At 55.7% G+C, this 25,583-nt stretch overlaps 1 protein-coding gene across 1 annotated transcript in view; it reads right to left on the bottom strand.

Annotated features, from left to right (window-relative positions):
• Window positions 1–25,583, bottom strand: part of ADCY5 (adenylate cyclase 5) — a 145,768-nt gene that overhangs the window by 23,390 nt on the left and 96,795 nt on the right. Inside the window, exons 4-12 of the mRNA XM_026494912.4 lie at window positions 20,883–20,994; window positions 19,192–19,319; window positions 17,131–17,289; window positions 16,077–16,218; window positions 14,043–14,183; window positions 9,675–9,697; window positions 8,681–8,825; window positions 7,506–7,603; window positions 4,553–4,640 (exon numbers count right to left, since the gene is read on the bottom strand). Coding sequence (XP_026350697.3) covers window positions 4,553–4,640; window positions 7,506–7,603; window positions 8,681–8,825; window positions 9,675–9,697; window positions 14,043–14,183; window positions 16,077–16,218; window positions 17,131–17,289; window positions 19,192–19,319; window positions 20,883–20,994 — 1,036 coding nt within the window. The remainder of the gene's footprint in view (window positions 1–4,552; window positions 4,641–7,505; window positions 7,604–8,680; window positions 8,826–9,674; window positions 9,698–14,042; window positions 14,184–16,076; window positions 16,219–17,130; window positions 17,290–19,191; window positions 19,320–20,882; window positions 20,995–25,583) is intronic.

Below are 25,583 nucleotides of genomic sequence, written 5' to 3'. Positions count from 1 at the left end.
GGAATTGCTGTTCTGAAATTTTCAGAAGACGTGATGTCCTGCTCTGGTATTTATAGAGTATCTCATTTCCTGCAATCAAAAACTTCATCTGTATGTTTGCCCTAAATCCCATCTTTACTAACACCAGCGTGGATGGCGAAACTTTTCACCTGGGGCACGTCTTCTCATAGGGACACACCTCAGTGCACGCAGGTCCTGGAGACCATTTTTACAGCAGGAGAATTGTGCCTGTGCAAACCGACTGTTCAATGCCTGCTCACTCACAATTACAGCTCAGAAAAAGAATTGATTTTTAAAAAATAAATTCCAAACCAGTACATTCCCAGTCTGACTAATTTGAATCAATTCAACATGAAAAACAGGAGTGGGGACATAATTAATAAATCGTGACTGGGGTGGACACTTTTGATCCTGGCCTCTCTGAAAGCCTCCAGGCAAATCAATGACCAGGCTGCGGCCCTGGTTCCCTGTCTGTGATGTGGGGTCAGGGTATTGCAGAAATGAAAAAAGTGATGAAATCTGATGGGAGAGGGGGCAGCTGGGTGGCTCAGTCGGTTAAGCACCTGCCTTCGGCTCAGGTCATCAACCCAGAGTCCTGGGATTGAGTCCTGCATGGGGCTCCCCACTCAGCAGGGAGTCTGCTTCTCCCTCTCCCTCTGCTTGTGCTCTCAAAATAAATAAATAAAATCTTAGGGGGGATAAAAAAAAAGAATTAGGCCTGGGCTGCTTCACTGGATGATGGGGCAGAAGCCATAGGGAGGCTGAAGGAACAGTCAGAGGTGCTCGAAGAGGGAAGAGGCTATACTCAGGAAAACAAGTGAGCTCACCATCCCTAGGGGTAATCAAGCAGAGGCTGGCCTATCCTCACACAGTTATCGTAAAGGGATTCCGACCTCAGGTGGGTGTCTGGGCTGCTTCACTGCTCCAGCCATTTCCAGTCTGAGATTCCCAGAGTCTGTGGACCCCGTGTGATGGCAAGGAGGGATTCAGCATGGCGTTTTCTAAGACAAGCAGCTCTGGTGCCCAGGTCAGCACGGATGCCGAGGGAAGGGAGGAGTGACGGACGTGTGCAGATGTTCATTCAGACCGGCCCCAGAAGAAAAGAAGCGCTTGAGGGAGGAGCCTTAGGGCAAAGCAGCCCAGAGACAGTGGGGCCCTGTGGGCAGCAGGTGCTCTGGAGCAGTGAGACCAGGACACCAGGGCGCCAGGTCAGCCGCACATCTGGGTGTGAGTGTGAACCGGGCCGCGCTGTGTCGGGAGAAGATCAAGCAGGCCCAGGACGAAAAGGCCATCAGAGCACTCGGCAGCGAGTTTCCGAACACCTTCCCACAGAGAGGACCCAGGCGCCGTTCCCTGACAGCTAACACGACTACGTTGGCTGATTTCGACGAATTCAGTCGACACCTTCCTCACATTTCTGTCTTCCGAAAGGGTCAAGTATGGACATTTGAGCAAGTAAGTCCATGCTGTTCTGGGGACATGGGACAACAAACAGAATAGAGGAAGGCTGACAGAACCGCCCGGCCTCAGGTGACTTAGGAACTGTCGTATCTCATCAAAAAGCCACCACCCGTGACTCCTGACACACTGCGGAAGGAAGATGAGAGATGTCTGGGTTCTGGCAAATGGCAAGTGTTTTCAAAGGGAAAACAGAAGGACACGGAAAATTCCAGTCAGGTCAGCTTCAGGCCATACCTGAAAAGGTGATAAAATCAACACTCAGTCCGTCTGCCTGCAGGTGGTGTGGGCGGTGGTGTTCCAGGACTGGCCGCGCGCGGTGTGGACACCGAGGACAGTCGGCCCTGCTGCTCAGACGCCAAAGGACAATTACCCCCTCTCGTCTTCGTGTGCAAACAGTTCCTCCGCAGCACGGAGGAGGAAAGAATAACGGAACAGGAGAGGAACCAACACTACAAACAACTTCTCAGGTTGGGGTCCACTTCCCGGAAAGTGGGGAAATGCTGAGAAGGTGACGCATCAGAGGTGGGGGACAGGGGAGAAGGACGCAGACAGGACCTCCGAGTGGGTATTAGAGTCCACTTGCCTCCTGGCCCAAATCAGCAGGTGCCAGACTTGATAAGCCAGGGAGCACTCTCTTCCTAAACGAGTTGTTTACAGAAGCTCTACACCATAAGACGGAAGCAGCCTCCCCTGGTGGAGGGGGTGTGTGTGGAGGGGCGAGGGATGGAGTGGCGGTGGGAGGCAGGCTCTGCCTTCCCCAGCCTCCCCTGAGGGGACCCTGGCCTCCTCAGAACCGTCAGAAAAACCAGTGGACTGGATAAAGGAATGGAAAATAAGCTTATTGAATGTGACGCTGATTACAAAATAGATAGATTCAATCAAACACAAGGAGCCAGGAATGATTTTCATAAATAATCTCGAACAGTCGCAAAAAGAATTCACTGGACCAAAGTATGAACTCAAAATGGCCAGTGCAGGTGAGGAAATGAGCCTTCCTCCCTCTCCTCCTCCTCCCCTACCCCCAGACAGACGTGCCAGTCAGGGAACACAAACCCAGTGAAGTCGGGGTAGCTAACGGGAAAAGCAGCTAACAGGAAAGAGAAATCTAGGTTCCAGTTTCAAAACTGTAGACCACATGCAGCTTTGATTCTGACTTGAATAAGCTGATGAAGTACCTCAGACACTGACTTTGCCTCAGTTGATAGCTTAAAAACAGAGAGGATTCTTCCGGATGTTCAAAATAGAATGTTTACCACGCCCTTTTAACTCTGGTGTGCCATTTTTTATTGTTGTTGTTTGTTTTCGGTTGTTGTGACCTCTTTTATTGTGGTAACACATATGTACCGTCAAGTTAGCATTTTAACCATTTTTAAGCGTACAATTTAGTGGCATCAATTCTATGCTTCCATCACCACTCCGTGTCCGAAATGCTCCAGTTCAAGACCGTCCCGTCACTCACTCCATACAGACACTGCACCGTGAGGCAAGAACTCTCCGTCCGCTCTCTGCCAACCCCGGGACCGTCTAGTCTACTTCCTGTCTCAGTGAGGTTGCCTATTCCACATATTCTGTATAAGGGGAATCATACATCTACTTCCTTTCGGGTCTGGCTTCTTTCACTCAGCATGTTGTCAAGGTTCGTCCGTGCTGTAGCCTGTGTGAGAACTTCACTGCCTTCCATGGGAGATAATATTCCGTCACAGAGATACACCATTTTGGTTTATTCGTCTGTGCATGGACATTTGGGTCGTTTCCACCTTTTGGCTGCTGTGAATGTACCATGTGCTTCAATAGGCATGAGATGAAGAAAGTGGACCTGCCCTCTGGGGACAAAGCAGGCTGGGGGCGGGGAAGCATGACAACAGCAAGACCAAAAGGCAGGATGAACACAGAGCCTTGAGGAAGGAGCTGGTGGAGAGGCTGGGAACCAGGATTAAATCCTACGATGCAGTGAAGGAACTGGCCATGCCCATAGCTCAACTTGCCAACTGACCTTGGCCCCACCCTGCCTCTCTCTGGGTGCCCCCCTCTGCTCCTGCTCAGGTGATTCCCAGGGGGGCCTTCCAGTTCTGACAATCAGTCCACCAAGACCTTGACCGTTAAGTAATGAAACAATTTCCAGTCTACTGAAATACCTTGCTGGAGGGTGGAGAGAGAAAGGGCACTTTGGAGGGGACCCAAGGTCTAATCCCTCCAGAAGAAGAATGTGGTGCCCACGGCGGTGTATGTGGAGAGTGATGGCAGAGCCTGGGGCTCTGGCTCTGGGACTTGGCTCCAGTGAGTGAGGGGAGGAGCAAAGAAGTGGTTCCAGCAGAAGCTGGAGGGGCTCGTACCTGCCTGGGAACAGAGTGCTTTCTGGGACCAGGCTGGCCTGTCACGAAGTCCAAAACCACTAGGGAAGGGAGGGAAAGGCTTGGGTGGACAAGGCAAAGGTGGACCTGAGTGGCTTCCACCGCAGACCAGAATGGCTGTGGCCAGGTCCCCTTGAAGGACACAGGCTTGGGGGTAGGGAGACACAGCATGCCGAAGAGGAGGGAAGGGAGAGAAACACAGAACAGGGCCTCATGCCCACATTCTTGGCTGTGTGGCCCTGTCTGAGACACTGAACCACTCTGGCCCACTCTCCTCATCTCTATGATGATTGGCTCAAAAGCCATCATCCCTCTGGTCCCCTCCAGGGCCAATTCCAGGCACGTGAGGACACTGAAGGGGATGTTGAGAGAGCTCTCTTCCATACTCACTCTTTCATTTTCTCAAATGTCTAATGACCACTGCTCCATGCTAGGCTTTGTGTGAGGTGCCCTTCCTATATCCCACCTGATACCAAGGGGACAGACAGGAGAGGCAGCGACATGATCTTCTCGTTGCAAAGATTTGCAAAGGCAGATTAAAATAGCCGATACCACTAAGCCTCCACTGACAGAGCACCCCCTGCCATCTAGCCTGCTGCCAATGCCAGTCAAGAGTGGTGCCCCAGCCTCATGTACCCCGATCCCAAGTGTGACTCCTGGGCTCCTGGGAGGAGCTCCTATCAGTGCGCTGGAAGGGAGGGAAGAAGACGACGGGGAGCTCAGGTGCGAGCTAGACTCACCTTCACGCAGGAATAGATCACGGACACAAATACCACTAACGTCAGCAGCAGGAAACAGGTTAGGTAGAAACTCAACATGAACACGGAGCTGGAAAAAGAGAGGAGATGGGGAATTCTGGGGCTCTGAAAGGCTCTGGAAGGAAAGAGAAGTTGCTCCCCTGAACCCACTGGCCACTCTTTTCTAGCCCCTGACTCACTGAGAAGGGCTTACACAGCCCTGTGAAGTGACTCAGGACCCCGTCCGTGATGGTCCGGCTCCTGTCCTTGCCATCTCCCTGCACCTCCCTGCACAGAGCGGAAGCCTGCAGGGGGCTGAATGGAGAAGCGAGTGTCACCTGCTCCATATCTTACCTAATTCTTAGCTATCCACAGACTGACCTCACTTCGCTTGGAAGGACCTATTTTAAAATCTACCTGGTTATTCCCTCCAAGCAGTTACTCACTAGGTGACTGTGAAGGCTGAAAACGGGATAAATGACCATCATTTTCAAATGCATTTGTCAGCAGCCCAAGCAGGCACTCTGAGAAACAGCAGTGACATATCCTTTTGGAGAACAGAGTCCCTAAACCCTGTTCCCTGCCAGGCCCCACGACAAGTCCTACTCAGCTTGCCAGTTCAACATGAAAATGCAAGGAACTCCCCCTGTCCCTGCTTCCAGAGGCAGATCACAGGTGATCTTAACGTTCACCATGGCCAGAATCCTCAGACAAAAGAGCTGCCAGTGACTTTCCATCTGGAACCTTCTGTCAGCCTTCCTGGGGCAGGGGCTGGCTAAGGTACACCCCATCATATCGGGAGGCCACAGAAATCCCTTTTCCCTTTCAGGGAGTGAGAGCGGCCTGGAGATGCCAGGCGTTGTTAGCAGGTTAAAGGCAAGCAGAGGGCTTGACAAGGCAGGTGAATACCTCTAGAGAGGTGTTCAAACGGCGTCTTTGTTCCAGGCTCCCTCAGAAGCCAGCACTTAGATGCCTTAAACAAACAGAACAAGGGTAGAGAACTCTCTTCAGAGGGAAAGAAAGACCTTTAAAGTAGCTTTTAACGCTTCCGTAGACAGAGGACTGCTGGAGCAAGACTTCCGTCAATGCCCTGGCAGCTCGGAGCTGTGGCCGGGGCAAGGGAGCCCCTGCAGGCAGAGCAGGCCCACAAGCCACACTGCAGAAACAGGGAAGCAAGTGGCCCAGAGGCAGGGGGATAGGCACCCAGGCTGACCGGACTATCGGGGGCAGCAACGCGACAGAAAGAATACGTCGCCTATTTATACCTGTAGCTCCATTTCTATAGAAAAAATGGGGTCTTGGGTCAATAAAGACCCACAGTCCCCCCAGCTCTGCACCACCTCAGCGTGAGGGGGGGGGGGGGCAATGGGCATTAGGTGCACAACCAGCATGGAGTTGGTGCCGGCATCTGGGGTATCCTGACAGTCACAGCAGACACAAACGTAAGGGCCATCTCTGCAACAATGTGTCATTAAACGTAAAGGCCTGAGTAGTGAGCCGTGTAGGCATCACGGACCTCCCGAGAACACGCGCTGAGAAGGACACACCGCTTCTGTGGGATTCTTGTCAAAACCGCATAACCTCAACGTAACTGCGAGAACACATCAGACGAACCCACATGGTGGCATTCTACAAATTAATGGGCCAGCGCTCCTCGGAAGCGCCAAGGCCACGGAAGACGAGTGAAGGCTGAGGAAGAGTCACAGAGCAGAGGGGACTGAGGAGAAAGAGGAGCGAAATGCACTGGCTCCTGGGACACAAAACGGCCATTAGGGACAACTGACGGAATTAGATTATAGTCAGTTAGGTAATAGTGTCCTTCCAGGGTTAATCCCCTGGCGTTGACCCTTGCGTTGCGCTTACGCAAGGGTCAACATTAGGAGAACCGGATGAAGGACGTACAGAGACTCTCTGTAGTACTTCCGTAACTTTCCTGTAAGTCGACAATGATTTCCAAATGAAAGGTAGAAGGTGCTGGGGTGAGGGGACTCTTCTAGATTCAGTTGGACTTAGGAGACACAACCAAACACAGCCAGTGGATCTTGAGTAGACCCTGGCTATGAATAAACTAAGAGTAGAAGACGTCTGGAGACGATTTGGGAAATGTGAACACGAACTTGGTGCTACATGATTGCCGAGAAATGGTGTTAATTTTGTTTGGTGTGTATATTGAGGGTTTTTAGGAGGAAAATGTCCTTCTGTCTAAAATTTAAATAATCAGAAAAAAATAGATGAAACAATGGTAAAACCTCAACAAAAGCTATATCTGGGGGACGGGTGCTGATTATAATCATTGCGTTTCTGTGTGTTTGCAATATTGCACAATAAAGTCACAAGCATGTAGATACACGTACACACGCATATACAAATGTACACACCCCCCAAAGATAACACGAGAGATTATCCTCCTTGTCTATGTGTGACCCTGTGACTATCTACCTGACACTTCATCTCCGAAAGCCCACTGCCCACTTCAGAGTGGTCCCCTCGGAAGTCACAGGCCTCTCACAGGGACACGGCCAGTCCTTGGAAGTGTTCAGGAATATCTCTTTGAGAGAAGCCTGCAGAACCAGAAATCCACTCTTTGAAATACCCAGAGTTGCAGAAAACCTTTATCTTGGAAGATGTGCGGATGTTTTTGCAAGAACCAAAGGTCACACAGAAGCTGGTGACTACTTCGGGGATTTAAGGGCAGCTGCGGTGGGTGACAAGGGGGCGAGATGATAAAGGGCTGAGGAGTCTCTCATGCAGCAGGCCAGGCCCAGAGAGGCTTCCCACCCTGGAGTGAGCACGTCACCTCCCTGTCACGGGAGAATCAGACTCGTGGCTTCCCGGTCCCACCGAGGACACATGGGGAAGCCTCTCCTTGTCTGAGCAGGTCAGACCCCCGCCCCTGCTCTCCTACATAAGCTCCGCTCCCGCCCCGGAGCCCCGCAGCCAGAGGGATGGTACTCACTGGGGCACGATGGTGATCTGGACAAAGCAGATGAAGAGGAAGACAAGCGAGGCACATGCCACGTAGGCACCGAATCGGTCATCCACCTGCTTGGAGTACTGAGAGGGTAGGGCGCAGGGTGAGAGGGGGGCCGCGTGTGCTCCAGCCCCGCTCCACCCGGCACATGCGGGCAGCCCGCTCCTGGGAGAACCAGCACTAGCCTCAGCGCTCAAGAAACCAGCCCGGAGTACCGTAACGTGGCGCCTGTGGGGACGGCAGCCGAACTGGGTCTGCAGGTCGGGTCACCGTGAGAGTCATTCACAATGACCCTGGCTCAAATCACGGAGCCCCATCTACCTGCCAGGACACGCGCCCAGTCCGTGGTGTCCTCGCGCATCCTCGCAAGAGCCCCCGGAACAGGACCTACATAGCTGCTACTTCACAGAGGAGCGCGTCGGGCGCAGAGCGGACAGGAGGCTCCCCCAAATCACAGAGCTCACCTCCCAGGGCCCGACTCCCAGCCCCAGCTCCTCCCGCGACACCAACCAGCTACGCCAACAGAGGCCGTGCGAGCACAAGGTCACCAGAGAGGGCACCCGCGGCTCAGTTCCCTGTACCGCTGGCCAACAGTGTTTGCCTCACAGGTTGGCCTCGCAGGCCCGAGGTCGGGTCTGGCTCTGTCACGACTTCTCTGGTGGCCTCCAGCAAGTCACCCAACCTCTCAGTCACAACGTAATGAGATGGGACAGAGAGATCTCAACTGCCCCTTCTGACTTTTTGCCAGTGTGCCAAAGGCAGCTGGGAGGTCCACGGGTGATAACGTTCATAAAGGTAACAATAAAAATAAAATGAATAGCAACTAACATCACCGAACATCTACGTGGCAGGTACTATTTTATGTGTTTTACACACGTGGACTTGTTTAAGCCTCACTGTGACCCTGTGAAGAAGGTATGTTAAGTAGACCCATTTTCCGGATAAGGAAACAGAGGCATGAGGAAGTTAAGACTTACCCCTTCTGACCATGAAAGTCTCCCTAAAATCTCTAGCTCCTGAGCAGTGTGGCATCAGAGCAGGTGACACTGACAAGAAAGGGCGCTTTCCGTGGTGACGGGGACAGGCAGGGAGCTGTCTGTTGCCCTGTCCTCCTCCCCCTGGTCCTGCCCAGGGCCTCCTTCCCACCCACGGTGCCGTACCTTCTTCTCTAAGTCAGGCTCCCTGAAGGTCAAGAGGAACTTGCGGACATGCTCAGACCGCAGCCTGTCGATGCTCCTGGCGTCAATGGCACGGCCCAGAAATTCGTCCACTTCGTCCTCAGGGTTTGCGCTTTCTTGGGCGTTCCTGGGGAGCAAGAGACGCAGACCCAAGAGAGGCTGACCACCAGGGGGCGCCACTAGAGGGCCGACTTGGCCCCTGCACCCAGGGCCATCAGAAAGGCCCTAATAAGGGGTGGGGACTCTGGGACTGAGACCAGGATGGCCAGGAACCCAAGGCCCCCTCTTCACAGCACACGTGCACAGAAAACTGCCCATGTCTGACCCGCTGGCTGAAGGGCCTCGCTGACAATAAGGCTTTTGACTCTACTGATATATTATCACAGTATAATAATATGACTGATCATCAAAGGTTTAATTGTTTTCCCCACAGGTCACAGTCTCCACTCCTCACTCTCCAGCTGTGCCATCATCCTGAAACGAAGGCCAAGCTCGGGAGGCAAGGCTGCTCTCACAGAGGCCTTGTGAGAGCTTTCACCTGGCTCTGGGCACGCCCTGGGAAATGGGTTTCATGATCAGGGTGCTGAACTCAAAGCCCTATTCCCCAAGGTGACACCCAGTCATCAGTGGGGTCAGCCCCCAAGAACCGGGATGTGGAGGAGAAAGAGGAGGACATTCCCTTAGGGCACTAGGATGTGGCCGGGGGCCCGGCGACCAACGTGCAAGGTCTGCATTTTCCTGAGAGCTGCAGGCACGTGTGTGCGTGCACACAGCCATGCGCAGAGCGTGCGTGTGTGTAGTCGTGTGTGCACACGTATGTGTGCGCATGTACTTGTGGGTGGGCTCCGGCTGCCCCTCCATCAGCTGCAGTGGGCTCTGGCCACTCAGCCAAGACCGTGCGGGGCAACCGAGCTGTAAGGCAAATCTGGGGCTATCCCTCAGGCTGGGGAACAGGAATGAAGGGCATATTACTCACTTGTCCTTGGGGTCTTCGAAGCCCTGAAAGAGAGGGATAGAGAGAGAAGGAAAGGAGTATGAGAACAGAGAGGACGCTTCCAGGAGGGGCTGGTGGAAGGCAGTCCAGCTCACCAAGGAGCCCGCACTGAGGGAGGCCTGTCACTCAGGAGTTCTTCCTTCCTTCCTTCAGCGAATACAGCCGGGGTCTTCCTATGGGACAAGCTCTGTGCTAGACTCTGGGGGGGGTGGCAGGGGAAGGGGCACCATGATTTCATGTCATCTATTGGCAAAACCAGGTGTCCAAACTGTCACCACACTCAATTCCCCAATGTCCCCCTTTCCTCCTGGGCCCTGAGCTTGGTAGGTCTCTCTCAATTCTGCCTTGAAATAAGCTTAAAATATGAGAAATCACTAAGTGATCATTCCCACCTGTGCACACACCCCCACACACACACCCCCCACCCCCACTGAGCACACACAGACTCCGGGGAGTTCCCATGTTTTGAGCTTAAGAAAGTTAAATGCCGGTGACCTGCAACAGCCTTCCTGGTATCTGAGAACCGTGTGCTCTTCCAAGGCCGAGCTGGGTGGGGACCCAGGAGGCGAGAAACCCTCCCGCCGCAGGTGTGACTGCCGCTCACGTACACAGGGCAGGGGTGAGTGTGAAGGTCCCTAACTGGTTGCCAGACTCAAAGTCTATTTACAGTTAGTCTACGACATTCACAAAATGTGTCTCAGGGTGTGACCAGCTGCAGCAGAACAGAGGGGGGGTTCCCTAAAATGGGAAGGGGGTGGAATCCAGGAGGCAGTGGAGGAGGCGGCAAGCAACCCCAGGACTGTTTCCGGTAAGGCTCAGGTTGCCAGAACAAGGACAGAAGGTGACCTGTGGTCTCTTGTGGCCCAGTGTGGAGCACACTGCTGGGCAAACATGGAGGTCAGTAAACGCCAGGTGAACCCAAATCCCAAACGAACACACCTCCGTTTGTGCCCACTGCAGACACGGTGTGAAAATGCAAACAGCAGAATTTATGTTGGTCTTCAGGGGCCAGAGCTGCCAGATGCTGAAACAGATGTGGGGTCCACACCGCATCGGGGGCTCTGTCTCCATTCTACCCCCCAGTGGAGGACTTCCAGGGGCCTCGGCAGCCTCACGCGGCAAATCCCGACTGTGGACTCTGAGCTCCTCCCAGGCTGCCTAGCAGTGGTCTCCCTGGACGAGCCAAACCCTTCTTCTTGTCCTCTGAGAATCATCAGGCCCTCTGTCCAGGCTGCGAGACCCGGCCCACTATACCATCCCAGCCCCAAGCTGGAAGAGGTGGTGTGACTCAAGTGAGTGCTCCGCCTGGGGGCAGGTCCATGCTGGGTGCTCCCAGGACCCGTCAGGGCACAAGCTTAAGTGGGCATCAGGGAACCCAGACAGGCCAGCTGTCCACAGAATACGGTGAGGGGCTGGCACTGAATTCCATCACTGGGGCCGGCCATGATTGTACTCTGAGACTGAGGATAACCGAGCTGTATTCTGCTGGTTTCTGTAGCTCAGAAATACACCTGACACGTTCCTAACGAACCTGTTTCTGACTCTCCTATGCTTCTTTGGTCATCTGCTGGGGCTGGTTGGGGCCCAGGTCTGCTCTGAGTGCCGTGTTAGTGTGGAGAGCTCAGCACTGGGAAGGGCTGTTGGCAGATAAACCACAGCACATGGTCTTTAAGAACACAGTCCAGGGGCGCCTAGGTGGCTCCGTCGGGTAAGTGTCTGCCTTCGGCTCGGGTCATGACCTCAGGGTCCTGGGATTGAGCCCCTACTCAGCAGGGAGTCTGCTTCTCCCTCTCCCTTTGCCCCTCCCCTGTTTGTAATTTCTCTAATAAATAAATAAAATCTTAAAAAATAAGAACACAGTCCAGCAGACTGGGTTCAAGTTCCCTGACCTGCTTGCTCGTTCTGGGACAACGGTCCTCCGCCTGGCTGGGGGGACCCTCAGAGAGATTCCTGCGGTTTGTCCCACTGCACTTCTGGGGAGCAGCTCGCCTCAGCGGGTTCTGTTTGGTTCCCAATTCCTGTTCCTTGGACCTAAAACGGGAGCAGAGGCCGTGGCCCCTCCGCTCACCCACGTGGCCGTGGCTCTGGTTTGCGTGCCCGGCCTGGCGAGCTGCCTGTCTTCCCTGAGCGCTCGGCTCAGCCTGCTGCCCCAGAGAACGCAGAGCCTCCCTGGTTAGATGAGCAGAGGCCCCTGCCTGCCCTTCCTGTCAAGCCTATTGATCAGTACCCTCAGGGACCTTGACAGCCATGCCTAAGCGCAGAGCGGAGCAGCTCGTCGCTACAACTCAAAAGCGGAGTACGAGCTGGAACGAGATTTAAGGAAGTAAAAGCGCCACCTGCGAGTTAGCACCTTTCCTAGCGCTCCCAGTCCTCGCGTGCTCTAATCCCCCACGCCCGGCGTCGGGGGGAGTCAGGGCAGAAGCTCTTCTTCTGTGTATCTTTCTCAAAGATTTCAGGTACGTGAACCACCAAATGCCCACGATGCGCCTGGCCGCTGCCAGAACCACCCCACCCACGGCGGGGACACTCTGCCTGGATGGGCGGGGGCGGAGGTGCGCCTTCGACACTGGCCTCTGGAGACTCTGCCCAGCCAGGAGGAGGGACGGGGCGTCTCTTCTCCCAAAGACTGTGGCAGAGGTGTCCACACACCTTCCCATCCCTTCCTGCTGGCAGGGCAGCTGACGCCACAGAGAAGCCCTGTGGCCAGTCTCCCCAGTGACAGCTAATTCTTTGCTAATTCTTCCAAGGCTCCCGGTCCTAACAATGATTAATGTGTCTGCTAAACCAGTGCTTACACTCCAGACTGCCTCCTCTGAGACTCTAGAATAACTAAAGACTCCACTTATACCAAATATCACAAGAAAAAAGCTTTCCAACGACTAAGCAGAGAAAGCCCATCGGGTGCCTTTCCTGCCCGCTTGCGGCTCTTCCTCTCCTAGCTCCCAGAGTCTCCTGCCCACCTCTGTCCTCTCCCTCCTGTCTTCCTGTTCCCTCTTCCCTGCCACCTGGATGACAGCCTCCCTCTTTGCAGCCTGCTCTCTGTGGCCCCCCCCACTCTCCGCTCACCCCCTCTCTGGTCCTGGTCACATAGATACAAGGCCGCAGGAGATTATGAAAGGGCTGGGTGAGAACGGAGGGGGTCCACCAACTGCTCTTTGCTTCGGGGGGCCCCCCCAAGGAGGGGGAGTGGTGGCTGGAGATCTGCAGAAGTCCAAGCTCAAAGCCCTGGAGGAGGCAGGCACCCCTCCCTGACTCTGCTCCCTCATAAACTTGGTGTCCTATGAGTTGCTTCTTTACCGTCAAAAATTAAAATGGAGGTCTTGACTCAATCATTTTTTGACCCTATCCGTTTTCCTTAAACCTTTGTCATCTGTTATTTGCAAGCTAGCAAGGAGCAGAATGGCTGGATCGCCAGCCTGTCCCTGGCTCAATCTACTGACTCAGCTGGCTTTTCATAGAATTTATCTGTAGTCCCTGATGCTTTAGCTAAAACCTGGTCCAACCCACAGACCCCAAATCGGGATTCCTAGTGCCAGCATGCCCCATCTTATTCCTATACTCTGGCTCTGAGGGAACAAAGTGTCCCCCACCCCCTCACACAAACACAGCTCCCTGCACCCTCTGGCCTCACTCATCCCTCTCCCAGGGTGGGCGCCTTCCACCTGGGAACCGGGCTGCCCTCGAGCCGAGGAGTGTGCTTGGATGGAGAAGCCAAGCTCTCAGATAGAAAGAAAGGAAACACTGCTGCTCTGCCCTGATCTCTGTCATCCCTCTTCCTCTTCTTCCCACCCTCTGAATTCTTTCTATCATTGCTGGCAGAACCCGGCCAGCGCATCCTGAATTAGATGGTCCCTGGTGTATGCAGGGATGGCTGGGGGTGTCTGTCCCCTGGGGCAGGCAGGGTCCCTTGAGACGGAGCCTCTGCTCATCCAGTCCGCCTGCTCCATGGGAAGTCTGCAGTTGGCCGGGGCACTTCACAGCACAGAGGGCAAGGGGGACCATCGCCTGGCGCTTGCCACAAAGTACTGAGCAACTGAGCCCAAGGATGTGTTTCAGCTGCCTGGGAAAAGCAGAAGGTGCTGGAAGGACGTCTGATGAGCTGGTGCCCCACGAGACAGTGCCACGGGAGCACTGGAGGTTCTGGCTGGACGCATGGTCTGCTTCCAGCCTTTGGGACTCGCAGAGAGAGCCCAGGGTCAGAAGTCAGGCACTCGGGCTCCTAGCTCAGAGCTGCTTCTGGGGCTCTCCAGGTTCTGTCAGGCCACACAAGGGGCTTGGCCCAGTCCTCACACCCATGGAAGGCCCTAGCCCTGGAGGTACTGCCTGCACGCTGCCCCACCTGCTACTTACCATCCGCTTCATCTCCTTGGACACCTGGTTGCCCCCCAGGTGGTTGTAGAAGGGACGCTCGGCCCCCCAGTGGGGCGGGTTGTGCCCAATGGAGTTGGTTCTCTGGCGATTCATCTTGGCGATCATGGCCTTTTCTTCTTTCTGGGAGAGTAAAACCGATACGTCAGCCTGTGGGCAGAGCCTACCAGGTGAGCCCAAGTGGGGCGTTTCTCATCCCTCCTGGGTGCCTGGCCATGTAGGAGTTAAGGTCGGTGTCCCTCTCTTCTGTGCACAGCCTGGAGCCTAGAGTCTGCCAGGATCCTAGAGCTCACTGTAGAGAGCATCCTAAAGCCTTCACGCTCCCCAGCGCTAGCCCTGGCTGGCCTAGGTGGGAGGGTGCTCTTGTGAGAAAGCAAAGGGGCGTGCGGGCCACTGTCATCAGCACAGAATTCTCAGGGGTGGGCAGAGCCTGGGTCTGAGGCGCCCGGGGCAAAGGGGGGAGAGGGGACCAGGAATTCCAGTCTCCCCTCAACTTATCCCAAACAGGCAGGTTCTACCAGAGAGGCGGCTTCTGGAGGTTTGGGTCACGAGAACTTGAGAGGCAAAGGCCAAAGCACATTTTACAAATACACAAGCGGGGCCTCAGCTGGCTGCCTCTATGCCAATCACGATCTCTGTCTGTCCACCCATCCATCCAATGCGGCTCCAGGCAGAAGGTTGGAGAGGCCCTGGGGAGACCTGAGGCAGCCTTCCCCTCAACTCCCTGAGCCTGGGAAGGGAGCCCATCTGATCAGGGACTCAGAGGGGAGGGGACACAGCCTGCTTCAGCTGACATGGCTCCGGGGGGGGGGGTGAGGGGATGGGGTGTCACTCTCTGTCTCCATTTCATCTTTCTGGACCACCTGTCAGAGGAACATGACCCAGAGAACCCAGAGTAGAAGGTGAGCCCTCAGCCTGAGTGGGGCAGGAAGGTGGGGCTGAAGAGCTTGTCACCTTAACAGAGGGGAGGGTGTGGGAGGGCCTGGGAGGAAGTCGGTTCACTTATACTCCAGTCAAAGAGCAAGCAAGTTATTCAAAATTGTGTCAAATGAGCCATTAGGCACTCTAAGTCCTCCCATTCCTCCCTGTGGTCTGTGGGGGGCCTGACACAGCTCCTGTGCCGCTGTGGCAGATGAGGTCCCCCTGTGATGTCTTGTCAGGATGGACCCCTGCCCCAAGGAGCCCCCAGATCTACCTGTGCTGTCACCCAAGACTTTCTCTGGACTTTTCTCCCGGCTTAATTTTATCTTTCTCTAACTTCTTATGAAAGAAAGAGGGAAGCTTTTCTCTATCAAAGGTCACTGACCAACAGGTCAATGCAATGGAAAGAGTCATCAGTAAAAGGCTTTTTAATCTAGGGAGAAATAGAAAATGTTCTCTTCATTCACTTTAAAAATTAAGAACATGGAACATGACACTATTAAAAATAGAACACCGAAGTCTGCTAATAATTCAGTTTTATATTTGGGCAAGTGTGGGCTGGGACAAAGGGAGGGAGGAGAGAGGGACTAGAAGGTGAAACCGAGAAAGGACAGAGGTCCTCTGGAGAAACGAAGGTGTGTAGGGACCGGCAGAGACAGATGGGAGACAGAGAGGCGGAGAAGGGCCCAATGTCCGCCTGGTTCAGGCGACAGACAAGGAGCAGGGAGCACATGAAACAAAAGGCTGGACTGAGAGTAGATGGTGGACAGAGTCTTTGCTGTTTCCTTTCCATACCCGGCCTGCGGCTGTGCTGCGGCTAACTGATTTGAGGCCCGTTGCATTTCTGCAACGGAGGTAAAACAAACACAGCCTCACTTTGCTGTGAGCCTTGCAAGCCCTCCATAACGGTCACGTGCTTCCCGGGAAGCAGGAACCACACTGCACGAGGACTGCACGACTTGACTCAAGGAAAGAGTGAGAAGAGAAGGAAGCGGATGCCAAGAAACCTTCCTCCCCGGAAGAATAACGCCCCGCAGCCCCCCGGCTTCTCCCCCACCTGCCCGGCCCCCCAGCCCTCGGCTCCCCCAGCCGGACCCGCTTCTGGGTGCAGCGCAGGATGAGGAAGGTCTCGATACTGTGCTCCTTGAGGTAGGCGTTGCGCTCGCCCCCACAGCCCGGCTCCACCTCGTAGTCCCCGTTCAGGTAGTTGAGTGTGGCCTTGGTGATGTGGATGCGCCTGCAGGTGGGGGGGACGCAGGGAGAGGAGGGCAGAGAACAGGACTTCAGAACTCCAGCCCCCATGCCGAACCACACTGCCACCGACTTGGTCACAGTTCAAATCCCAGAGCCCCGCACTGTCGCTCAAATGCTAACCCCAACCTAGATCCCGACCTAGATCTCAACGTGCTGGATCCCTCCCCTGTCATCACGTGGCTCGGGTAGACCCCTTCTGAGCTCAAGCTCACAGTGTTGGCCCTGAGCACACCACACCGCTTTTAAGTTACAGCAGAAGTCGGCACAGCAGAAGACATCATTGGCCCAACTGGAGGACACAGCCTCAGGCCCACAAACCTGGCAAACCGGCTCAGAAGCCAGCAGGGGGCCCGGCTTGAGCGCAGGACTGAGTCCAGATCCCCCAGCCTGGTACAGATGTCCTTTTAATACAGGCACTGTTTCTCCTACCGGTCCCTAAGAGGTCATGTGCTCTATTCCTTGGAAATACCATGTTCCCTATACCTGTGCCTGTCCTCACCTCGGTCCCTCGGCCTGGCTCTCTCCCCACCTCACCTGTCTAAATCCTGCCCGGTCATCCAGGCTCATGTCCCACTTCCTTTTTGTCCTGGCTACCCCGAAATTACCCACGGTTCCTCCCTCCTCCAGAACTCTACCCCACCTATTGCACTGCACAACAAGACGCCGTTTTGTGCAAGTACCTTCTGGGTGAAGTCTGGGCAAAGGTTGAGAGGCTGCTCCCTACAACTTGCCACAGCGTGGTCAAGTCATTTGATAAGGAGAGGAATTTCTCCTTAAATTCTGCCAACCTGGAGTTGCAAGTTACCCCAGCCTGCCCACACCAGTCCCATGCCTCACAACAGTCACCCTGGAGGAGTGGGGTTGGGCTGGAAGCTAAGTCTGGGCCCTCACTCACCCTGCCTTGCCTCCAGCTTCCATGTGGTTGGCCAGCGTGACGTCATTAGACCAGACGTCGAATTGCCACTTCCTGAGACCAAGGACACCGCAGTGTACTCGCCCGCTGTGAATTCCCACGCGCATGTTCACGTTCACCCCTGTCACCTCCCGGACCAACCTGGGGATGGAGCAGGGGTAAGGCTGGGAGAGGGTCAGGGGCCAGGCGCACAGAGTGGGGGCGAGGCTGGAAGGCACGGGGTCGGGGGTGTGACAGAAGGTGCAGGGGTCAAAGAGTCATTTCTTTCTGGTCCAGCCCAAATCCAGAGTCTGAGACTGTCTCACCCGATGGGCAGGGGCTGGACCCTGGTACACAGGTGCTTTAAGCAGTGAGGCGTCGCTTCCCAGTGTGGCCACAAGGGGGCACAGTGCCTCACACTACAACCCAGGCCCCACCGCTTCCCCTTCCCCGCAAAGGTGCCCTGGGCCTTTGCTACCCCTCAGTCAATCCAGCTGTATCCTGAGATGCAAATGCATACTAGTGCCCACCCGAGCCAAACAGGGAAGTTACAGCCGTTCCAAACGCCATTCATATAATGCTCAGAGTTGTCCACACTGCTGCTTCTTGGATGTTGCATAATGGAGCAGCATAATGGAGCAAGGCGGTTCAGTGAGTTTCAAGAGCGGACATACGTCCTGCTCAGAAGAGAAAGAGAGCTGAGCAGGTGCAGGGGCCAGGGAGGTTCCGTGCTAGAAGCAGCACCAGTGCCCGCCACATGCCCCATCCCCAGGGCTGGGGGTCTCCGGGACATGGGTGGGCCCTCTGCAGGCTGGACAGTGTGATGGAAGCTGTACTGCTCTGGGTATGCTTCGGAGGTGCGGGGTCTGCAGAAGAGGGTGCAGGTGCTCCGGGGGCGGGATGGTACACAGTGTGTACTCTTCAGGGACCCAGATGCTCTCTGATACCCTGGGATAGGCCCACTCAGCCAGCGGCGGGACCAGCAGCCTGACTTGGCCTGGTGGGCAGGACCAGCATCGGATGCTTGCCCCCCTCCCCACCCACCAGCGAGAGGCTGACACCAACACAGGGAAGACTTATGTCCTTCATCATTTCTCTTGTCTTGGGACGCCCCTGCTGGAACGTGCCTTCCATCCACAGTGCCTTGGGCCCTTGCTTAGGTCGATAATACCTCATTCTACCTTTCTGGCTTAACTGCAGGGCCACCTTCTGCATAAAGCCTCTCTTAGTCCTCCCAAAGGAAACAAATGCCCCTCCTGGACTCCGCCATCTCAGTCTGTCTCTCTCACCTGGTGCTGCCCGCTCTGCATGCCTGGTGTCACAGCAGCGGGAGTCCTGGCCTCTCCCTCAACAGATTCCGTGCTTCCAGGCGAGGGAGCTAGCCCAGGCACACAGGGGCACTCAGCAAACACTGCCCAAAGAGCTCTGCCAAACCGAGTGGACCCGGCCACCTTCCTGGACAGCTACTCTGACCTCTGACCTTGTCCACTGCAGCTTTTCCTTTGCCCCTGCCCAGGCTACTTCTGAAGCTCAAAGTTACTGAGCCTAAACTTGGATTGTCTCCACATCTTTTAATAACCAGGGGCCCGTCTCTGGCCGGCAGTGACCAAGAATTGGCCAAAGGTCCTTGCTATTGCTCCCATGAAGGATGGATTTTCTTAAATGGGGACACCTGCCTTTGCATCCATCTGCCGTGTTGTATTACCCTGGGGAGATGTTTAACCTCTGTGAGTCCAAGCTTTCTCGTCGGGGAAGAAATGGGGCCATTGGGCTCTACACCTGGCTGGGTGGCTGTGGGCCCTGCGAGACAAGGGTGCAATGCACAGGGCACAGCATGACGGCCAGCTTGTCCTCCTCTCCTGCAGAGACGGGGCCACACCTCCCACTGCCCTGGAGTCTGCAAAGCTCTCCCTTCCTACAGGACACGTTCCTCTGGGAAAAGCTTCCCGGGCGGCTGTGGGCAGAGGTTGCCCAGGAGAAGGCCCCAAGCCTAGAGGTGCAAATCCACCCTCCGACGTCAGGTACTTAGGCTGAGGGACAGTCCCCTCCCAGACGGGCACTTACGAGATGGCCTCAATCATGTCCATGCCCATCTCCACGCAGCAGTGGGCGTGGTCAGCCCTCGCTTCAGGCAGCCCAGAGACACAGTAATAACAATCCCCCAGGATCTTAATACGTAAACAGTGATTCTCCTGGAAAGCAAATTAATTTTAAAAATTAAAAATAGTAGGAAAGAGCCGTGGGAGGGAAAGAAACGGGAAGCAAACAGATTCACCCCATGCCTGGAATAACTTGCCTTTTAGGGCAGCGAGCACAGACCCAGTGCCGGCAGATGCATGGCCCCAGCCCCAGGACAGGCTTATCAGGAGCCGAGGGGGGATGGAGGACAGGCTGAGCAGCCCTCAGGCATTCCAGCCTCCCCAGGCTCAGGAACTCACTGTTATGGTCACTGCTGAGACCCAAGAAGAATGCGGTTGGTCCAATGCGGGAGCAAACAGGGCAGACTTATCAATTCGAGGAAGGCCCCAGGTTGAGAGTCAGTAACCCTGGTTCCACTCGCAGGCCCTGGAGAATGCTCGGACTCTTGGCCTAAGGCTCTGCGAATAGTTCTCTGATTCCCCTTCTTTTACAAAAAGGCTGAAGCAGGAATGAGACTTGATCAAAGCTCGTGTGCCCCTCAGCCTGTCTGAGACTTGGACCAAGCAGCGCGCAGCCAACCAGCAAGCGTGTGAGCGCTAAGACCCCCGCAGGGCTGCGGCACCTGTCCCTGCTGCTCCTGACGGAGTAACGGGCACAGCGGGGGTCACCCAGCAGGTCAAGACTGAGCCAGGACGAGGACTGGCACGGGATGTCCTTAGTCACCAACTCTCAGCTCTCCAAGTCTGGTCCCCAGAGGCTACTTCATGAAGTGGGACGCTGGGACTCAAGCGTCCGCGCGGCCTGGATTCTCATCTAAGGCCCATCGATGCCTGAAGGCCTAGCATATACCCGACTCCGCTCACCCATGGGCGGTGACACCGCCAGGCAGGCGCGAGACCCGCCGTCCAATGCCCTTGGAGGCCCCGGCGCCCCCTCTGACCGGCAGCAGCCTCTCATCAACGATCTGATGTCCTGCGAGGGCAAAACGGAACGTGTCTGCCCGTCGGTGGACACGGCAGTGAGTGGCCCCTGACACAGAATGACTCGACAAAGATACAAAAGCTGGAAAGGATGACAGCATAAACAGGGACCGGATGAGTGGACGTGTCCTTTACCACTCCATGCCCTGGGGTGCTACTTCCAATTTGTCCAAACAGCACAGAGTCCTCTTTCTGGAAACCTCTGGGGGGTGGCACGCAGCAGCTGTCTGCAGGCCAGTTGGGATTCAGACTCATTCTCTTACCACTCTGGCCAAGCTCATCAAGAAAATAGCTCTACGGGCACCGAATCTGCTCCACCGAACAGAAATTCCTCAGTGGCCTGGGCAGTGTCACCTGCAGGACTTCCCTCGCCCTTCCTCAGGTGGAGGGCTCCCTCGCTTGCTCCCTCGTGACCAATGACAGTATAAAAACATGGCCAACTGCGTGCAGCGTGAGGACACGCAGCCACAGCACGTGCAGCCCCTCTGCCCAGCAGGGCACATGCTGGCACAGGGCCCGTCCCTGCGGCTCATGGTCCTTGGCCGCAGCACTCTCCCTCAGGCGGCCCACATGGAGCCAGCCTGCTGGTTCTGGCGCGGGCCCTGGGTGCCGAGGACAGTAGGGAGGGTGACTCACCGCAGCCAGCTTGTCGAAGCGGGCGAAGAGCTCGTTGAGGGTCATGACCAGCTCCTGGGCAGTGCACTGGGATGCCAGGCTGGTGAAGCCCTCGATGTCAGCAAACAGGATGCTGGGGAGACAGGTGGAGGAAGACCCCCATGAGGGAGGAAGGTCAGGGAGATGCAGCCAGGGCCACCCTGGGCCTTAGGAGGGCTGCTGGCCAGCAAGAGTCCTGGGGGGGGGGTGCGGTTTCCAAATAGCTGCTGGGGAGGGCATTAAGGGGGCCCCTGCCACTGGAGAGTCGAGATGCTGGCCTCTCCCTGCTGGCTGGGAGACGCTTTCTGTGCTCTCATTGTGCCCTCACTCCCGCTCAGCGGGGGGGGGGGGGGGGGGGGGGGGGACACGGGGCAGAGGCATATAAGGCCTGGGAGAGTGCGTCCGCCTGAGTTACCAAAGACAGGGGCCTGCCCCCACCCCCCAGTTCTGTCCTCTCTTGGGCCGGCCCTGTTTGACGCCTGAGCAGCCCCCTCAAGGTAGCTGCGGCCTTTGATTCATGGGCTTGGAAAGTGTTTCAGGCCCTGGTGGCGATCATGTTAAAGTCTCACTTCCCAGCCTCACAGATAAGGTTTTGGACCCAAGCCCTCCATCCCTAGGGAGCCTCTAGAAGGGACAGACTGCAGAGGCTCAGGGAGGAGAGAGAGAGGATGACACAGCCGGCAAGCATGTCTGGAAGCCTCCAACTTGTCCCTGCCAGCAGCGCCAGCCTCACCCCCGGACGCGCAGTCCGATGGAGCAGCCAGTCCCTGCAGTGTGCACCGCGGCTCTTCCATCCGTCCTGTGGCTTGTGTTCCGGAGATCAAAAACGTCTTCCTTTCTTTCACAACACACCACTAGACGTGAGGCCCCAGGGCTGGAGTGTGTAAGGGCCCCTAGAGTTTTTTCTTTAAATGGACACAAAGAGTAATAACTCTCATGTACTGAGATGCTCCCAGTGGCCTGGCTCAGGGCTGGGAGCTTCCAAACTGTCTTCTCACTGAGTCCTCCAGGCAGCCCCGCAGTGAAGGCTCGGTGCGTCCTCCTCACAGACGAGGCGGCTGAGCCTCAGGGAGGAAGCCGCAGACAGCAGCGTGGTGGGCTCCTTTGCCAGGGGGTGTTCTTCCCGCTACACCACAAGGCTCCTGAGGCTCCAGAGATAGTCTTCCTTTCTTAAATTAGGAATGCAGAACTACACATATTTTGTCACTTTATCTGGAAAATGTGTTTTGGTACATTAAGCCTGTCTTTCTGTTCTGATGTTTGACCCGTGGAGAGCCTGTCGGTCCCAGGCTGGCCGGGTCTTAGGGACAGTCAACAGCTTGCCTTAGGGTCCAGAGCCCCACAGCCCAGCCAGGCTCTCACACTCAGACCACGACTCCCCTGCCCTAATCACCCCTGGGACCAGTACCAGACTCGGAACTGTCCGTATGCCCCAGAGCCCAATGAAATGATTCAAACTAGCCCATCCCAAGCCTGCTTACCCTGCCTCACCCATTCCTTCCTGCAGAAACCCCAACAAAGGCTCTCATCCTCGAACCCCTCTCACTCTGCCTCCTGACCCACCACAGCGTTTCCCCATGGGGGCTGGTGGGACCCTGAAATCCCTGAACCCAGCTTGGCGGGATGACTGCTGGGTCCGGTAACCCACGGCACGAGGCTGAGGAGAAGGGTGCAGGGAGGAAGGAGAGACAGGAGTGCGGACCAGGGGCTCAGAAGGCAAGTCCGGGATGCCATCGAGAGGGGGCACATTCAGCAGCTGTTACCTCACTGAGCTGTGACCCCCACGCTCACTGAGCTTACCTAGCCAGTGAGGAGGGACAGGCCTCTCTCTGCCACAGCTGGCTGTGGGCAGGCCTGCCATCATTCTCCTTCTCCACGGGGGACCTCGCTGGGTCTTGGAGCACTTTCCCCCACAGCTGCTTAGACCAGTGGTTCTTAGACCTGGGGTCTGTTAGAAACACCCGGAGCTTTTATAAGAGTGGTCCCAGAGCCCCGCGCCCAGAGATTCTGGCTTAATTAGTCTGAGGTAGGGCTCTGTATTGATTGAGTTTGCCCGGTTTGGTTTTATTTTAAGCTTCCCTAGTGACTCTAATATGCAGCCAGGGTTGAGAACCACTGCACTCATTTAAATGTCACCTCAAGGAGACTTCTATCGCCCTTTTGAATCTATAAACCCTCCCCTGTCTGCCTGCCTTCCCTGCATACTCTTCTCCAGTGCACGTTTCACTCCTTACTCTAGTCCTGCTGTTGTTTGCTTTATTGTTAGGCTCCTGTTTATCTCTTCCCGCTAGAACGTAAAGGCCTTGAGGGAGGGGTTTTGGTCTATTCCGTACACCGCTGCATCCCAGCTACCAGCACACTGTCTGGCACACAGAGTAACAGTTCAATAAACCGTGCAACCAGGTGACTGAGGACAGACAGGTCACATCCACGTGCCCTCTGCCCTATGTGCCCCCCAGCCCACAGGAGCAGCTTGTATTAGCGTCCCAGGGCTGCATAGCAGAGTGCTGCAGACGGGGGGCTTAGAGCCACAGAAATGTATTCCCTCACAGTCCTGGAGGCCCGAGGTCTGAAATCCAGGAGCCGGCAGGGCCGTCCTGCCTCTGACACTCTGGGCAGAACCCTTCCTTGCCTCTCCCTAGTTGCTGGTGGTGGCTGTCCACCCTTGGCATGCCGGGGCTTGTGGCTGTGTTACTCCAATCTCGGCCTCTGACCTCACAGGGGGGTGTCCCTGTGTATCTGGGTCTTTATACAGCATTTTCCTCCTCTTATGAGGACACCACGTATATTGGATTAGGGACCCACCCTATTCTGCATCTTAACCTGATTTCATCTGCAAAGACCCTATTTCCACACTCACAAGTTCCAGGGGTCAGGACTTCAACATATCTTTTAGAGGGACACAGTTCAACCCATAACAGTGCCTAATGTATATTTGTTGATTGGAAGAGAATAGTCATACTTTCAAAGCAAGCAAGAGGCAAGACCGGTCACTCCAGCAGTTCTTCCTTCAACCCCATGGGGCCTCTTGGGGTCCCGGGCTAAGTCACCTGAGACAGGAGCTGTGGGACCCAGGGCCTGGTGCCAGCAGCATTCACGGGACAAACGGTGGAATGGTTACACAGGCCATGAGCGGCTTCCTAGTTCATGCCAGGAGGCGTGGGAAACGACGTTGGTGGGTGAAGGGCTTCCGGTGGCTTAGAAAGCCAGAGCCTCCCTCCAACCTGCTGGGATCTACTCTTTGCGGCCCCTCCTGGGGCTTTCAGCAGCTGCTAAGGAGTCAGGGAGGCCAGGCTGCTGGCGGACAAGTTGGTGATGAGATGGAGCAAACAGCCAGCTAAGAGAGGAGGAGCTCAGAGCAGGGCTCAGAGCGGGTTGCTAACTGGTGCAGAGGTTTGGACAGGCTCTCTGAGGTCCCAGCTCTGAACCCTGCAGCATCTCCTACACATTTAAGGAAACTCCGCCACCTCCACATTCCCCCACCTCCTGGCGGAGGCGAAGTCACAGGCCTGTGCTATCGCCACGGGGAAGGATTTTGCTCTGTGGCTGTCACTCTGGACGCTCCTGTTTTTGAGGTTTACCCAACTGCAGACTGTCTGCTCCCCTGGCCAAGGTCTCCTGCTCAGCTCTTTGGTAATCCTGAAGGCCAATTTCCAACCACGCCAGGCCCAGACACGCAGCAAGGTCCTCATTCATTGATCAGCTCCTACTCGAGCCCATCTTGGCAAGGAGACCAGGCCCTCGCAGTGGGCGCGCAGAAGCCGGGCCAGCCCCCTCTGGCAGCGCGCTCCTCCCTAATTGCCTGCCATCCATCACTCGTGGCCGCCCGCCTCCCACTCCACAGGCGAGAGCGGGCAGGCACTTCAGGCCCAATTACCACAACAGTCCTTTCAGCCTTCTGCTGCAGCTCAGCCCAGCTTCTCCACACGCATTTTTGGGGAAGTGCATTTCCCGCTGTTGTTCCCTCTCATACCAACAGGTGCTGTGACCTGATGAAGATGCTGGAGTCTGACCCTGCTCCTGAACGGAAGCCACGTCCAGCAGCCCCTGGGCCACCCACACGCCGAGTTCTTCTCAAGGTCTGGGCAAAGGCAGCGCCAAGGACCTGCTCCTCGGACCTGCCTTTCTCGGCACTGCACACACAGGGGACTCAAGAAATGCTGAGAGGCAAACTGTCTGTCGAGGTGGGCCCAGGAGGGGCAGGGGTCCTGGGGAAACAGAGATCATAGGGCAGGGGCAGGAAGGAGTATGGCAAGGACTCAGCCCAACTCCCAGGACGTTGGGCCTAGCGGGAGCTAAATGTCTTAGGGAAGCAGGGCAGGAAGTGCCCTGGAGGCCCCAGCAGCCTAGGCTGGGGAGGCCTGGCCACAGCTGAGGGGTCTACCCCTTGCAGAGTGCCCCCCATTTGCTCTAAGCCAAGGGAGTGTCTTGGGCCCAGGCCGCTAGTACGACAAAGGAGGAGAAGTGGGTCACCGGCATGTGCTAGGTGAACAGCAGTCAGCTGGTCATACCAACATCTGGCTGACAACGGACACCAGATGACTGGGCATTTTCCAAGGGGGGGCGTGCAAAACAATTAGAGCAGGGTGTATGGACAAGGAGCAGCCAGAGAACCTTCTGAGGGACAGGCTGGGAGAGGCAAAGGGGAAAGGCCAATGAAAGAACGCTGAACGCACTGGTGTA

The sequence above is a fragment of the Ursus arctos genome, unplaced genomic scaffold (genome assembly GCF_023065955.2).
Source record: "Ursus arctos isolate Adak ecotype North America unplaced genomic scaffold, UrsArc2.0 scaffold_4, whole genome shotgun sequence".
In the NCBI taxonomy this organism is placed as follows: domain Eukaryota; kingdom Metazoa; phylum Chordata; class Mammalia; order Carnivora; family Ursidae; genus Ursus; species Ursus arctos.
The sequence above is the reverse complement of the archived record's forward strand: the minus strand, read 5'-3'. Positions and strand labels throughout refer to the sequence as shown.